The sequence below is a fragment of the Castanea sativa genome, chromosome 5 (genome assembly GCF_040712315.1).
Source record: "Castanea sativa cultivar Marrone di Chiusa Pesio chromosome 5, ASM4071231v1".
NCBI lineage: Eukaryota > Viridiplantae > Streptophyta > Magnoliopsida > Fagales > Fagaceae > Castanea > Castanea sativa.
The window spans coordinates 56,541,339-56,557,212 of record NC_134017.1 but is presented as its reverse complement, the minus strand read 5'-3'; the positions used below and the strand labels follow the sequence as shown (position 1 = coordinate 56,557,212).

Here is a 15,874-nt window from a genome sequence, read left to right as displayed (position 1 = left end):
TCCTCCTTCCCTCATTGGCTCTTAGCCTTGTGGCCTTGGTGATCAATGTTCGATCCTCTGAGGGGCACTTGTCCCTTGGGCTCCTTGGGTGTGTTGCTCTCCTCGGTTTCTCTGACAACCTTACCCAGATTGGTTCGAGCATGTCCTGACATATAGTTAGGATGTACTACCCCTCGGGCAAGTTTTGTTCCTATGATCCTCTCTCTTCAATTCCTCACCCCCCACAGTTTATAAAATCAATGTTTTAAATTACATATTTTAGTCTAAAAGATCATTAGTTTACATATTGCACTTAATCAAGGTAGAATGCTGTTTTTTCTCAAAAAAAGAAAAGAAATGTAGAATGATGTTGTATCTTAATTATTAGCTCTTCATCTTCGAATTCGCATTAAATGATTAAACATTAAAAAAAACATTTTTATTAAGGCAATTTTGAACCCAAGAGCCCTCAACCCTGAAGTTAGGTTACAATCTCAAGACCACCTTTAGACAAATGGAAAACGCAGCCTAAGGTTACCTTGGCATTTATGTAATGCTTGGTTGAGGTGAAAAGAGAGAAAATTGTGATTAGTTAATATAATATAATATAATTAAATAATGATGAGAAAAATAATTAGTTGATATAATATAATTGAGCATATGCCTATCAAACTTAAGTCTTTTAAGTTAAAGTTTGTCTCTATATATTATATTAATTAGTCAATAAATCATCTCAATGTATCTATCTCCCCAACATATTATGAGAATAAATATTATTATTTTTGTGTAGTCATCATAATTTTTTATTCACCTCAATTTGAGGATAACATGCTTGTCCACTTGTTTCTTAAAAAAAGAAAAGAAAAACACATGCTTGTCCATTAATATTATTTTACAAGCTATTGATACAATTATGAGTTTTATGAGGCTATCTCCAAAAAATGAATACTAATAGCACTTAAATCATATTTTTATGTACGAACTTGTTTACTTTTTGAAGCTAGTTTTATGACACTTTGTTATTGGGCAAATACATAAACCTCAACTTAGGATGAATGCAAAATTATATTAAAAAAAAAAAAAAATCTCAAAACAGATTAGCAATGCTTTTGAGATAAGACTAGTTACTAAGAAATTTTAAGCAATTTTTTAAGAGAAATTAGGAGGTGTTTGGTAGGGTAGTTTGAGATGAGATATTTGTAGTTTTTTATAAATTTTTGAAACACTTGTGAGTTAAAAAGTGTGTGAAAATATATATAATATTATTTAAAATATAAAAATATGATTTTGAAACGGAAACAAACAGGCCTAAGAAATTTTAAGACTAGTTCAGCCACCCCTAGACTATTCAAAGGCACCGCCTAGGGTTTTCCCTCAATTCCTCTTCTTAACGTAACTGCAGGGCTTTCCTGCTCTCACAAATTCGAAACCTTCCATTACCTCTCATCAAAATCCCCATCAACGATCGCTGTAAACCCACTCCCAATTTTCAAACTCCACTGTACAGTTCCTGGTTTCAGTTTTCACTACACCGTGTCTTTCCCAGGTAATTGCAATGTCTATAAGAATAAATCGAAGCCAGTAACAGGAACTATGAGACTTGGGTTTTTTGTTTTGAAGCTTTAGTTTGGTCATATACATGTCTTTTTTTTAATGGGTATTCGATAATTTTTGTTGGGTCATTCTCGTAGTCATAGATTGTTGTGGTTTATGTTATAAGTGTGTTATCTGATTTCCTTGTATGTGGAATATGTTTTTTCTATGGTTTGTTAACAAGAAACATTAATTCTCAGCAATTCAATTGGTTTTTCATGTTTTTGTGGATTTTGGGTTTTAATATTATGTGGGTTGGTTGTGTAATTGTGTTGGAACTTAACAGTGCTTTGATAGAGATGGTTGTATACTTCATAGGTGTGTCCTTTGTATCTTTGGTCGTTAGCATATGTGGGGGTTAAGAATAAAACAAGACACTTTTTGTGTTAGTTTTGAAAAGCATGGTAGGTAGAGAAATAGAAATGTGTGTTGTCTTTTACTGATTTTAATACACTTTATTAAAGAAAAAAGCAAGAAGAATTTGTATAGGATGGTGATGAGTGATGATGAGGGTTGAACAAAATGATGACCGAGTTAAGGGGATTCAGGATTTCTAGTGTTTTAAGTTAAGAGGTTCTTTGAATGATTTCTACTAGCTTATAGCAATATTGCGCCAAATGTAATTTAGATATCCAACTAATCGAAATCAAGCCTATCTAAACATTGAATTTTTTCTTTGTTGTTTCAAGTGTTCTCCTAGGTTAAGAAATAGATTTTCGTGTACTTCATGTTTATATTACAGTGTTGGGTTGTTTATCGGTAAGCTTTGTATGAATCATTCTTAATGAAAAACCTTGATTACATGGTCATCTATCCCTGTCAGTTCATGTGGGTATCAAATTCTCTCTCTGTGGCACCAAAAGAAGGGATTAGATTATGATTGTTTTGAATTAGTCTAATAATTTCATGATAACTTTATCCAGGCAGTTAGAAAACAACGTAAAGAGTTGAAGCTTCTGCTTTTGAAGACTCTTTATGATTGGATAGATGCTAGTAGCTGTTTTTTTTTTTTAAACTTGTTATAATTTTTAGATCCTTTTGTTTTTCTTGAATTCATGGTGTATCTGTTATGCACTCCGCATGTTCGGCTCCTTTGTGCTCTTAATTAATTTGTTTACTTATCAAAAACTTTACTTAGGAAGTGGTTCAACATTGATGAAATTATTTTACTAAGGACACTGGTCATTCATATTTTGATCTTCAAATTTGTGGAGGACTGGAGGTTAAGCCACCTCTGGATAGTGTAAGGACCAGAAAGCATGCTATTTTTTTTTTTTTCTTTTCTTTTCTTTTGTAGGTGATTTAAACCAACGATATGGGACTTTTGATATATCTAGAAGTAATCTATGAGTTAAGCCAAGTAGAGTCAGGTTTAAGCTTAGCTAATTACATATAATCTACATATTTACCAATTTTTTTTTTCCACACCAATTTGGCAGATGTTTTGGTGGCACAATCATAAAATGAATTATAAGTCTTACCATTTGAGAATTTCATGGAAATACATATGCTCAAATGTATATGACCGTGTTTAAGTAATCCGACTTCTAGGCTAAATTTGGACTGGCATATACTTGATATCTTTTAGATACGCGTATGTGTGTGTATATATGTGTGTTTTCCCTTTTAATATTTTTTCAGTGATATTGACTGATGAACAAAAGCTGTCGGTTGTTCTGACATTACAGGAATGGATCTTGAAGGTAGAAAGTTTGGAAGGGGTAAGATGCTATTATGCTGCTTATCTGGTTTTTTGTTTTACTTGTACAGTTAAATTCCTGTTGATATTAAATACTTTAGATATGATAATATTTTTTTTTGTTGAAAATAAATATGGTATTTTCTTTCTGAACTTTTGAAAATGAACTAATATGAGGAGACTGTGGAAATAATTTATTTTAAAATGATATTTTTGAGATGCCCCCCACAATAGAGCAACAATGGGATGAATACTGCCTTTGCCATACTTACTGGTGGAGGTTCTATTGATTCTTCATCTTATTCGTCCCCCTTTCTTAATCATGTCTGGGAAGAATATGTGATCATACCTACTAGGTATAAATAGGCTGTAATTAATGGCTAAATTTTTGATATTAGCTTGAGTACTTCTCTATTTCTCAAAAAAGAAAAAGAAAAAAAGAAGCTTGAGTACTTCTCTCTTTGTTTTGAGAACGAGGCTTTTGAAGGTTTTAAATGACCTATCAATTCTTCCTGCACATATAAGCTGTTTGTTTTCTTTTGATTCCCTGGTGGATGGCTCTTAAAAATTCAAGTGACATGGACTTAAAAGATAATTGATTTTAATGAAAGTCATAAGCCACTTCATATATGTGTGTGTGTGTGTGTGTGTGTGTGTGTGTGTGTGTTTATATTTGATAAGTAAGACAGACTTTATTAAATATAAAAAAGGACAACCCCCAGCACATGGGATATGTGCTGGTGGTGTAAAACAAATATAAAAAAGTAGAGCAATCAATAAAGTCCATAAAACTAGTAAGTGAAAGTCTACTTAGAGGAGTTATCCAATGATGAAAAAGGTGTAGGAAGTGATATTTCACAGCCAGCCCTGAACTTTCCAAGCCTTTGAACGCATAAGCCACTTCATATTTCAATTATCCTCCGCAATCTGCTAATGGAAAAATTTAGTGAACCAAGATAGAGGGTGAATAGCGTGTCTACCTTAGAGGTCAGTAGTTTTTAATGGTTTTCTACTTATTCGATTGACCTTTATTTTTATTTTTATTTTTATTTTTTATAGATAAGTTTGATTGACCTTTTCCATACATGGTTTTAACCCTGTGTTGGCCTTGCCCCTTGGATTGGGGAACTGGTGGCCCAGTGATGTATCTGCCAAAAAAATGTGACTTTTAGATTTGCCAATTTAGGGTTTTATGCATTGGGCCTCATGGAATGTTTGATGGGCTTAAGTCCCACATAGCATTCAAGTTTATGTTTTCAGGAGTCAACAGTTTTTCTAGCAGTCAAAGGTGTGTTTTCTTGGTCTTTAATTATTAGATATTAGCTAGTCTTTTACCTTTTTGAATTGGTTAGGATTCTAGCCTTATTAGTTACTAAATTAGTGGAGGTTTTTCACTAATAAAAAAATCAGTGGAAGATTGTTACTTGCCATCTACTAGTTTTGAAGATTTGGTCAGTTATAATCAAACTTTTCAAAATTGAAGTATGGAATTTTGAGGATTTGAGTGTGGGTGCAGGTTGACCAGTTTCTTGCCTCTCTCCTTCATTTTATTCTTCCTCTTTAATGGTTTGCAGGCTCTGTTCAAGCCTCTCTGCAATGGCTCTTTTTGTTGCTGATTTAACAAAATCTGCCCATCAAAATTGTCCCTTGATTGCTTTTCTACTCTTACGCCACAAATTTTCCTTTGCAAGACACCCTAATGTCTGAATTTCCTAGGCTGTCCTGTATAACCTGGCAAGTAAGCCAGTTTTCCTCTTATGATGGACTGGGCAAGCAATTGACTCGGCTAGAACTGGTCACAGTGCAGTCCAGCCATGGGTTTCAGCTAAAAGGTGGTACCCAACTTGGATTGAACTGATGACAAGTTTAAAAGTAAGTTGGTGTTGGGAAGTGTTGAACTCAACTTGTTAAGTGGTTAAAATCAAATGTAATCCTAACAAGTAAGCTGCCTTTGTTCTTTCTAAAACTTACACAATTTTGATTAGGAAAATGTTCGTTTCCAAACCGGTTTGGAGCTATCTTCCTTCAACCCACTATGTGACGATTAAAGAGACTATACATGAGTAGTTTTTTTTCACATGACTTTTTTAATGTTATGTGACTTGTTTAAATAATACATGTGGATATTTTATGAATCACCACATAATGGTTGGAGGAGAAAGCTCCAAACCGGTTTGAAGCTAAATTTTGTCCTTTTGATTATTTTTGGTTATTTAGCATACGAAAAACTTTTAACTTAATGGTATGATGTACTGACCCAGATTTGGAATAATGACCTAGTAGCCCATTCTCTGACTCGTTGATGTCTTCTCTGGAATGACTATGGTTGAATAGAGTATTATTATTATTATTTTTTGGGGAGGGGAGGGGGGTGGCAGGTGAACCCATTCTTATTTTGCTGCTTTAAAAACTGTCTTGCTCAGGGGGTAATCTAGGTATTGATGTACTTGAGAAATGGTACAAGGCTTGTGTCTCTCTGTGATACGAAGCAAGGCCCTTTGCTTTATACGTTGGTACATCTTTTTTGTTTTATTTTGTTGGAATCTTCATTTTTTATTTGATTCACTGTTCATCAGAGCTTCACTCTGGGAAGAGTATCTCGTGAGGTTTAAACACAGTGATATAGCAATGCGAGTTTCACATAACCCTTCTGATCTTGAAATGGTCACTTGGAATCCTTGAGATGGCAATAACTCAAACATATTCAAATGTTTCTATGCTAGAAATTATTGTGAATGCGTCCTTGTTTTTTAATTATTAATTGATAGTTGAGTTAGACTTCAGTATTCATTCTGTATGCCTGACTCAAGCTTTTACTGAATATATATTATATTATGTTATATATTCATTCTATAGACAAGGATAACACAATGATTTACTTAATTAAATATATTTGAAGAGGGTGCACCACCCTAGTACATGCGATGGGAGGTATACAAGAGTAACACAAAATTATTGATATCTAAATTCCAACCCTATGAAATCTAACATATTTAATAAAGAACAAAAATATCTGTTTCTGCAATCCACTCATGAAGCACCGTATAACCTTCATATTTAACATTGCAGTTTCACACCCTTCAGATGTACGAGTATTTTGCTGTTGCCAAATATACCATATGAGAGCCAAGGTATAGCATTCCAAATCATGATGTTCCTCTGTCTCTCCAACAAACCAACTACTCATACTACTATGTGAGTGAGACATGACACACAGTCCCAAAAAGTGAAAAAAGGAAAAGAAAAAACGTCCAAAGTTTTTTAACAATGTTTTTTCTGTACTGTTTATTTTTTTTTTAATATAAATTTTTTACACATGCAACTTACTATTATTTTGTTCTGCTTCTTTAAATTGTCCACCGTCAGAGTATTTTTCTAAAGCTACAATCCAAGTGAAACTGGTACTTTTACTTGCAAGATACTCTAAGTATAGATTAAATTCTCACCTCCTTTCTTTAACACACTATATTATGAATTGATCAAGAGTCTTGTAGATTAGCGGTATCGTTTGAGGAGAACCAATGTTCGAAACCCCCCTCTCTCATTGTTGTAACTAAAATAAAAAAACACTATTATGAATTGATGGTGACCTCCCTTCTTTTAGAAGAATACCGTACTGTCTTGTCTTATTAATCCCTGTGTGCTTTAGTTGGAAACAATAAGTACAAAATAGAAATTACAGACACTGATAAATCATGAATTTCCCTAATGAAGCTTGGAGACCAAAACAATATTTGCGTTTGAACAATCTCCTTTCAATTGCAGTATGAAATAACTCTTGAGTAAGCATCTTTTAATGGCATATTGCTACACTACAAGTCATACCAAAGCTGGATTTGAATGTTTCCTACCAAGTGAATTTGGAGACCAAACCCCACCCTCCGTCACTTATATACCTCTGCACTCCCACATTGTTGGAGCACATAACTAACTTTGAACTACAACCTTCCTCCAATTGTCGATCTCTCTTTGCCACATGTCTTCACAAACCTTTGCCTAATACTACTTGGTTGAAAACATGTAATCGCTGATGCCTAACCCACCATATTGGCTTGGGCTACACACTTGATTCCATTTCACCCAATGAAATTTGAGTTCATCTCCAACACCATCCCACAAAAAGTCTCTTGTTGTGTCACAAGTTTTAATTGCCATTGATGTAGGCAAGCGAAAAGAAAACATGAAATATGTGGGTAAACTCAGAGGGGTGCTTTTTATCAATGTCAATGTTCATCCTTATATATTTTCCAGCTTTCCAACTGGCATTCTATCCTCTTAGCAATTCCATTCTGAATGGTGTTACATTAAGGCAGACCTAAACCGAAGGACTGGAGTTTTATTTTTTATTTATTTTAATGATCCTTTGGGATCAAATTAATTCCCCCAGGGAATGTGATGGATTTTATGTTTGGTTGAGTAAGAACTTGTCAGTTATTTGGAACATGGCTTCTTTATGTTTGATATGGATCATATGGACAGTGCACAATAGGCATACATTTGAGGATGTGGAGAGTATGGGGAACAAGTTGTTATAAACTTTTGCAAGCTCCTTATTTGATTGGTCTTATGCATGGGGGTTTACGAAAAGTGATGTTATTGCATTAGTTCTAGAGTCTTTTCTCTTATACATAATTTTTGACTTTGAAACCACCTCAAAGATGGAAGAACACAATGCAGAAATCAGGGTATCATTTTTAGAGTAGTTTAAGCGATTGTGCTACTGGAAAAAAAGAATATTATTTATTTTTTGCCATTCCAGTTCCCCTCCTCCCTCTTTTAAGTTCTGTTTTCATCACATTTCGTATAACAAGGCTCTTTTTGGAAATCAGGGCCTAGGGAACTTAGTGGTGCTGTTGATCTCATAAATCAGTACAAGCTGTGGCCTCATCATGAATTCTTTTGCAAGAGACCGCTTCCTTTATCAGTGTCGCAGACTCATTATCTACGCAATGTGGTTGGAGACACGGAAATTAGGAGAGGAGAAGGGATGGAATTAGATCAGCTCTCGCAGAGTATTTCCTATTTGAGAGAGAGGAATGCACATATACATCCTTTTGGCTTGGATGCACTTTGGGAAGCCTTTCAGATGAGAGAGACGACTCCTGTCTACCTGACTGATGTAAGACTTATGTTACATTGAACTGTGTTCCTATTATTATTTCTAGCCTTGTCTTATTTTTTGTAAGTGTTACCTGGGGGAAGGAGAGTGGGGTGAGGTGTTGCTCAAGGCCTGTTCTAATGTATAACATGTGTTAAAATTTTGTCTTTACTTTGTAAATGACTAAAGCTGGACATTGACAGCTTTCTGAACTTGAGAATGAATGTGCCGTTCTTGTGTTGCGAATTCTGTAACATATGGTCTTGTCATAATGAATGGTGTTTACAGGCTGAGAAGGGGATGCCTAGTGCAGGGGCGAAGTCAAATGATGACTCCAGAGACCAGAAGAGGAAGCATAAGAAGCACAAGGACAAAGACAAGAAGAAGGATAAGGATCATAAGAAGCACAAACACCGCCACAAAGACAAGAGTGATGATAAGGATAAAAATAGAGATGGACATCTTGATTTGAAACAGCAAGACAAGGTTTCCATAACATCCCTTTTCTTGTCATATTATGAATGCCATGTCCTGAATCAATATTTTATTCATTTTGGATGATAACATTTTATTTTAGGTGATGAATAATGGGATCATATTCTGTAAGGATAGGTTATCAGTCACCATCTTTTGCATATCCTCATTCGATTGTATTACTATGTAGTAGCATTTGTAGTTTGTAACATAAACTTAAGCTGGGATTGGTCTTCGTCCTTGTTTGGCTGCATCATGAATTCTTATAGTAAATATGTGAATATTCCAAAATTTTTAAAAAGTAAAAAAAAATCTCTTTAAACTACTTTTTTTAAAAAAAAAAAAAAATTTTATTTTGGTTTTCATTTTCAGCATGACAAGTCTTGGACCTAAGATCTTCTTGATCCTCACCTCATCAATTTACTTTCTAATCATTAAAAAATGACCCTATATTTTGTTTCTTAAAAATTATTCAGTAAAATTTCCAAAAATGCAAAATTATCTTAAGTTGACCCAATAACATCATCAAATTTCATTGATTGTGGTTGGCTCCAGTTTGCTCTTATATATTAAACCAGTAGTGCTTCTATGGACTTCCAGAACTGGTTCAACTTAAGGAGTGGCCTAACTTTAACATGAAGTTAAATTTTAATGTGTTTCTTGAAAGCACTCAAATAACTGTAAATTGCTATTTTTATTTGTTGATTCAGAAGAGGAGGCATGAAGGAAATGGAGATCTTTTTGATAGTCGCAAGCATCAAAAAGCCAGGTAACAAAGGGGAAATTGGAATGATCTAGCCGTTTGATATAACTGCTCCTTGTGTTCTTCCGCATCATAACCCCTGTTTCTTTACTACTATGTCAAGCTCTCTGCTTTCTGTTCTACTAACTATATTTTTGAGTCTGATAAGATTTCCCTTCACTTCAGAACCATTAAATAATTGCAACAGCCTAACTAAAGGTTGTCGGCTGAAAACAATTCACTTGGGCTTGGTTGGATGTTACTTTATGTTCTCAGAAATCTTCAGGTACGTAGCTCCCACTTGAAAATCAAGAAGAAAGTTCAAAATAATAAAAAAATTAAATTACTGTTGAATACAACAAAAATTCTTATCCGGGTACTTAGTATTCTTATCCTGGTACTACAACTTTTATTTCTTAAGAAGCTTATTATTCTCTTTGACATTTGTTTAGACTTTCAAGTGTGTTTGGTAGAGTTGGAAAAGTGACAAGTTAGGGAAGGATGAAGAGATGTTTGATATCTTCTCTTGTTTAGAATATAAGAGTGGAAGAATGGAAAAAAAAAGAGAGATGATTATTTTTTATCTGGGCCCATCAGTTTTAATCTTCCCAAAATAGGAGGAAAATAGGGTAGAAAATGTCTTACAAGGGTGATTTGATATCTTTATCATTATAGTTTGTTAAAAACAATTTAATACAAGGATAAAATAATATAAGATTACTTTGTTTTCTTTGTACTTTTTTATCCCTCCTACCAAACATTTATGATAGAAAATATTAATCTCTTATTTACTATCTTTTTTATTTTATTTCTTTTCTTTCACTTTTCTGTCATTCCAACCAAAGCCTGAGGCCACTGATAAATCTAATGCAAAGTGGTTTGGATCTTTTAGGATTGTTTTCAAATTCTTCCAATACATAAAATAATTAATTTAGATGTACTTAAAAAAATTTCTTAAAAAAAAAAATTAAAATGTAATTCCATACTTTTTTACTTCTTTATCCCTGCATTCAAGCTGCCAGAACTAGAAGGCACGTGAACTTCCTATATATCAGTAAAAATTGAATAGCAGAACCTCTTTGACGGCTATAATGTGTATGTTCTTTAAATTACTCAACAAGTTGGGAAAAAAAAAAAAAAAAATCTCTTTGGGGTAACTTGACATTACTCTGGATACCACAAAGAGACCTCAATATTTCATCTCTGCTACTGATATTTTATACCACAGTTTGCAGTGCTTTACCAGAATCTAATTGACTTCTGTTGCAATTTTTAAATTTGTGAAGATTCTACAAATTGATTACATCTTGGAGGTGCCCTAACATTTGAAAAGTTTCCAGCTAGGATGGATTAAAAATCTATATGAATTTTGAAAATAAGAACAATCATAGGGAGATCAGAAAAAGCTGTATGATTTTTATTTTTTGACAAGTTTATATAGCTATGACATCACTTTCCGAAAACCGTGCCTGATTGAGAGTATCTACCTGCATAAATGAGAGTGTCTACCTGTTATTTATGCATGATATATGTCCCATGCTTTTTGCTGAAGCTCATCTCTGCACTCCTTGACTGCAGTTTTCTTCTCTTGATGCAGAGAAGTGAATATACTGTGGGGAGCAGAGCTGATAGAGGTTATCAATTGTTTCTTGTTTATATATTTATTTTTAAAGTGTGAACCTGACACTATATGTGATAACAATTAATTGGAACTGGCAACTGCTATATATGTCTAGGTGTTACAATAATTTAGTTCTGAACTCTTTGCAGCACCTAACCAGTGCAGCTCACTCGAGATTGAGTTTTGAACTATTCTTCCTGGTATAAGCCAACATGAAATTTGGATATACCAAAACAAGATTTTCCTGGAATCAATCTACATGGAATATTAGTCATTACCAAAACAAATCTTTCCCTGTGTAAACCAACATGGAAATTGGTTGTATCGAGAGAAAATTTATCCTGTTATAAGAAAACAATTTTTTCTGTTACAAAGCAACATAGAATTTTGTTGTACAAAAATATAATTGGATCAAGTAACATGAATTTGGTTTTTCTTAAAAATCTTAAAATTTTCCCAGTATAAGCTTACATGGAATTCGGTTTTGCTGACAATTTTTCCTGGTATAACCAAAAACGGAATTTGGTAATACCAAAACAAGCTTTTCGGTATAAACCAACATAGAATTGCTGGTATAAAACTGCATGGGATATGGATTTGCCAAAACTGATATTTCCCTGCTTGGAATTTGAATTTACCAAAACAAGTGTTTACTCTTATCGAAAACAACATTGAATTTGGTTTTGCCAAAACAAAAATTTTCTAGTATAAACCAATATTGAATTTGGTTTTAACAAAATAAAATTGGATTAATTGGCATAGAATTTGACTTTTTTCTAGAAATAAAAAATTATTCCCTAATATAAATCAACATAAAACTTGATTTTCCCAAAACAAGTGTTTTCCTGGTTTTAAATCAACTTGGATTTTTTTACCAAAACAAGACAAATAAATATGGAATTAATTTCCTTCGAGTTGTATTAATAAGTGATTACCTAGGGTCTTCCTAGACAAAATACTCATACACGTGATGGATGTGAAACTGCAATTTTGTAGAAGGAATACTCCTCTTTTTTTTTTTTTTAATTTTATTTTTTAAAGTAAAACTTAATATTATGTTTTCTAATAAACTTCAAATGCTTGGTTCCATTAACCAATAAGAAATAAATAGTATTATCTTATTTTAAATACAATTAAATTAAAAATAACCATTTTCTCAAAAAAAAAAAAAACCAAGTACTGGAATTTAATTGCGGAATCTGATGTATTACATAAGGTATGTACCTAATTTTTGTTATATAAATGCTCAATGAGTGGATTGCATAAGCGGATATTTCTCTCTCTCATATCTTATTGAGTTAAACTTTAGATTTGAGAGTTCAAATTAATTATTTGGGTAGGTAATGTTGGCGCACAAAATAAAAGATTTAATTCAAAACAAAGTTGGCAAACTAACTCTTACGGAAAAGGATAAAACTTGTGGCAATTGATGCCACCAACTAAAAGATGTTACAAACATAGGGTTATGGCCAAACGATTGTGGATATTGAAACAAAAGTGAACTATTCAAAGAAAATAATGACCCCAAGTTTCATTCCTAGGAGCTTCATGACCTCTTATGTAAACTCATGATTCTCTTAAATATACTTTTGGTTGGGTTTTGATGGAACCCAGAGAATAATTAAAACGCACCTGGTGAGGGCAATTCCTCAACTCCTTTACCCACCTGGAGACTGCTGGTCTCGACACGGTACTTGATGAGGTTGCGACAACAATCTCGTCATAGGGTAGTGATTTCAAGAAGTTGAATTTGCCGCCGTTGGACTGGTTCGAGTGAAGTGATGTTGATGATGATGACACCCTTGTGTTCTTCCTATAGCGACCTCAGCTGGTTTGAACAAAGGAGGATGCTGATTCATGGTGATGCGGTTGGCTTGTCTTCACAAAGGATATTAATTGGTTTCGAATGAAAATAGAGGAGTAAGATACGCGAGGGGAAGACTGGAGGCAGGGGAACTATCGATAAACTAGTCGAGGGGAGAAGTAATTACCAGGTTAAAAAAATAAAAGTAAAAAAAAATTGAAAATTAATGTTGATGTGGAAAATTGTGAGCCCTCTAAAGCTGACGTGGCAAGCTTTCGAAAGGTTAACAAAAAGTCAAAGGTTTCAGTTATATAATATTTACTAGTCGCTAACTCGAGCTATACACGGGAACTTACCTATTTGTGAGGTAGACGAAAATAATTTTATAAAAAATTTAAGCAATTACGCCATTGCATGATTTGCTTTTGTATGTCTTCAATTTGTGGAGAAATTATATAGTCCTCATGATGGACCACGTTATTTGTCTACCATTTCACTAAAAGAGTCTCACTTGTTTGAAATTGCTGAGTCAGTAATTAGTTTTTGTTTTAAAAATTTTTTTGACTCAGCAATTTTAAACTCGTGGGAATCTTTTAGTGGAATGGTGAACCACGTCGCTTGTCCACCATGAGGACTTTATAATTTCTCCAATTTGTGTTACAATTTGATGAATAAGTCATTGCTTGAACGTGTAATGGCTTACAAAAAATTTGTCAGACAGTTTCAGATACTGCAAAAAAAAAAAAAAAAACTCAAAATTTTAGATATTAAAACTTTTGAAAGATCAAAAAATATTAAAGAGAGAGAATTTTTAAGAGAGAATTTTTAACAAAACAAAATATATATGACTAAATAATAGAGAAATATAAAAGAAAGATGAGTTACGTTTGAAAGAATAATTTCAATTATTGTAAGAATTTTTATCTTGTAAAAAACGGCTAAAGAAAGTTTGATGGTTCATGCACGAAAATTACTTTTTAAAAAAAACATGAAAAAACCATAATATATATATATTTTAACAAAGTAGAGTAGACAAAAATAACATAAGAAGAGCTCATACCTCTACTCAGTTTTAGAAAAAAATATTGGGGTTTGCTTATTTTTATAATGTTTATGATTAATCTCGCAAATTTGGAGTTAAATTATCAATGTTTGAGTTTGAGTTTAAGTTGGATTTGTTAGAGAGATAAAATTTCACTTATTGTTATGTTTGGATTTAAAAAAATAATTATGTTTTAAAAAAATGATAATGATGAGTATGAGTTTAAGTTAGATTTATTAGAGAGATAGAGTTTTACTCCTAATTAAATTTAGACTAAACAAAAATAATTTTATAATTTTATTTAAATATAGTGCTGACGTGAAAAATTGTAAGAGTTTCAGAGGTTTCGGTTATATATATATATATATATATATATTATAAATTAGGTTGGATCATAATATGTAAGGTAATAAGTGAGTTTAGACTTTTCAAAATATTTGGTCTAAATGTCAATAACAAGCCATCTTTTTTATAATAGTAAAAATAAATTAATATGATTTTTTGGATAATGGTTAAAAAATCTTAATGAAAAAAGGTAAAAAAAAAGCTAAACGCAAAATTAAAGTGTCACATAATATGACTTTATGCACTCCCGCATGTAGTATATGAGGTCTCTTCTTCTTCTTCTTCTTCTTCTTCTTCTTCTTCTCTCTCTCTCTCTCTCTCTCTCTCTCTCTCTCTCTCTCTCTCTCTCTCTCTCTATATATATATATATTAATTGATGATAGATTGATTCTATAGATGCGATTCCTTAAGAATTGAAAGACTATGACTGGATATTGCGGTTAAAGCCTTGAATAGTAGAATCATTTAAAAAAAAAAAAAATAAATTGAGTTAATTGAAGAGTGGACATTGCCCTAGATAGGTTCTAGTGGCTTAAAACAATCCATGTAGCTGTTCCCAATTAGTAGGGACTAAGGCTTAGTTAATTTATACGTGTACTTTTGTGTGTGTGTGTGGAATTTATAAGTGATAGGATCTTTTTTTTACTTAATTTTTTTATTAGGAAATACTAATGAAAGGATCTAGTAATTTTATTTTACCAAAATTTTTTTTTCTTGATATATACCAAGGAAAAATGCCTAGACATACCCACTAAACTTTGGAAAAGTGATTATTACCCTTGAATTTTTATTTTAGCTAATTTATTCTCTAAACTTCATATATGTGCTAAATTGAGGAATCTATTAGTTAGCCATTTAAATTAACTAACATCACTCATGTGACACACGTGTGGTCATGTAGGCTAAACCCAAACCAATTGAGAGATAGAGAGACACAGGTTCAATTTGATATAGAAATGAGGGAGAGGTGACGTCATTTTATTATTACAATAGCCATTTAAAGAAGTTGAAGTTTAAAGTCACAATAACCATTATCTGACTATTCTTTTGGAAGTTTATTCCAAGTCACAATAACCATCGTGTCTAAAGAAACCAGCCGGGAAGATTGGTATGGCATTGTGGTCAAGTTGAGAGATGCAAAAAAAAAAAAAAAATTGACAAGGATTAATTGAAAAAACTACAAGGTAGTGAACACTAGAATATTCTGAAAGAGCTGAGTGGAAAAATCATGACACAAGATAGTGTAATCTTAAATTTCACTGCATTGTGCGGGTTTCCTTTATATGACGTTGACTTTGAGTGGGGAAAGACTTTTTTTGGTTGGTTGGGTTAGTTTACCTTTCAAGAATCTAATTACATTTTCAGACACCAAACTTGGGGATGGAATAGAGGCATGGATAAACTTGAACGCGGAAGATATGGTCAATTATGGATGTGACAAGGAGCTCCTTGCATATGCTACTACATCTTTCAGGCT

General features: G+C 32.9%; 1 protein-coding gene across 3 annotated transcripts; it reads left to right on the top strand.

Annotated features, from left to right (window-relative positions):
* Positions 1–1,278: 1,278 nt before the first annotated feature.
* Positions 1,279–11,362, top strand: LOC142636284 (mediator of RNA polymerase II transcription subunit 19a-like). 3 transcript variants are annotated; one of them, XM_075810450.1, is made up of 7 exons: positions 1,279–1,525; positions 3,261–3,293; positions 8,101–8,390; positions 8,658–8,855; positions 9,554–9,612; positions 9,772–9,871; positions 11,183–11,362. In XM_075810450.1, the coding sequence occupies exons 2-6, from the start codon at positions 3,263–3,265 to the stop codon at positions 9,782–9,784; spliced, it is 591 nt and encodes a 196-aa protein (XP_075666565.1). In that variant the 5' UTR covers positions 1,279–1,525; positions 3,261–3,262; the 3' UTR covers positions 9,785–9,871; positions 11,183–11,362. The 3 variants fall into 3 exon arrangements, with proteins under 3 accessions (XP_075666565.1, XP_075666567.1, XP_075666566.1); XM_075810452.1 differs by having other exon boundaries at positions 11,164–11,362; XM_075810451.1 differs by having other exon boundaries at positions 3,244–3,293.
* The last annotated feature ends 4,512 nt before the right edge of the window (positions 11,363–15,874 follow it).

What these genes read in the sequence shown, in the direction of transcription:
- LOC142636284 (XM_075810450.1), top strand. Translation starts at nt 3,263, where the DNA reads ATGGATCTTGAAGGTAGAAAGTTTGGAAGGG. An exon ending in AGGTAGAAAGTTTGGAAGGG is followed by an intron (nt 3,294 to 8,100) that starts GTAAGATGCTAT and finishes TTTGGAAATCAG; the next exon opens with GGCCTAGGGAACTTAGTGGT. An exon ending in ATTTGAAACAGCAAGACAAG is followed by an intron (nt 8,856 to 9,553) that starts GTTTCCATAACA and finishes TTGTTGATTCAG; the next exon opens with AAGAGGAGGCATGAAGGAAA.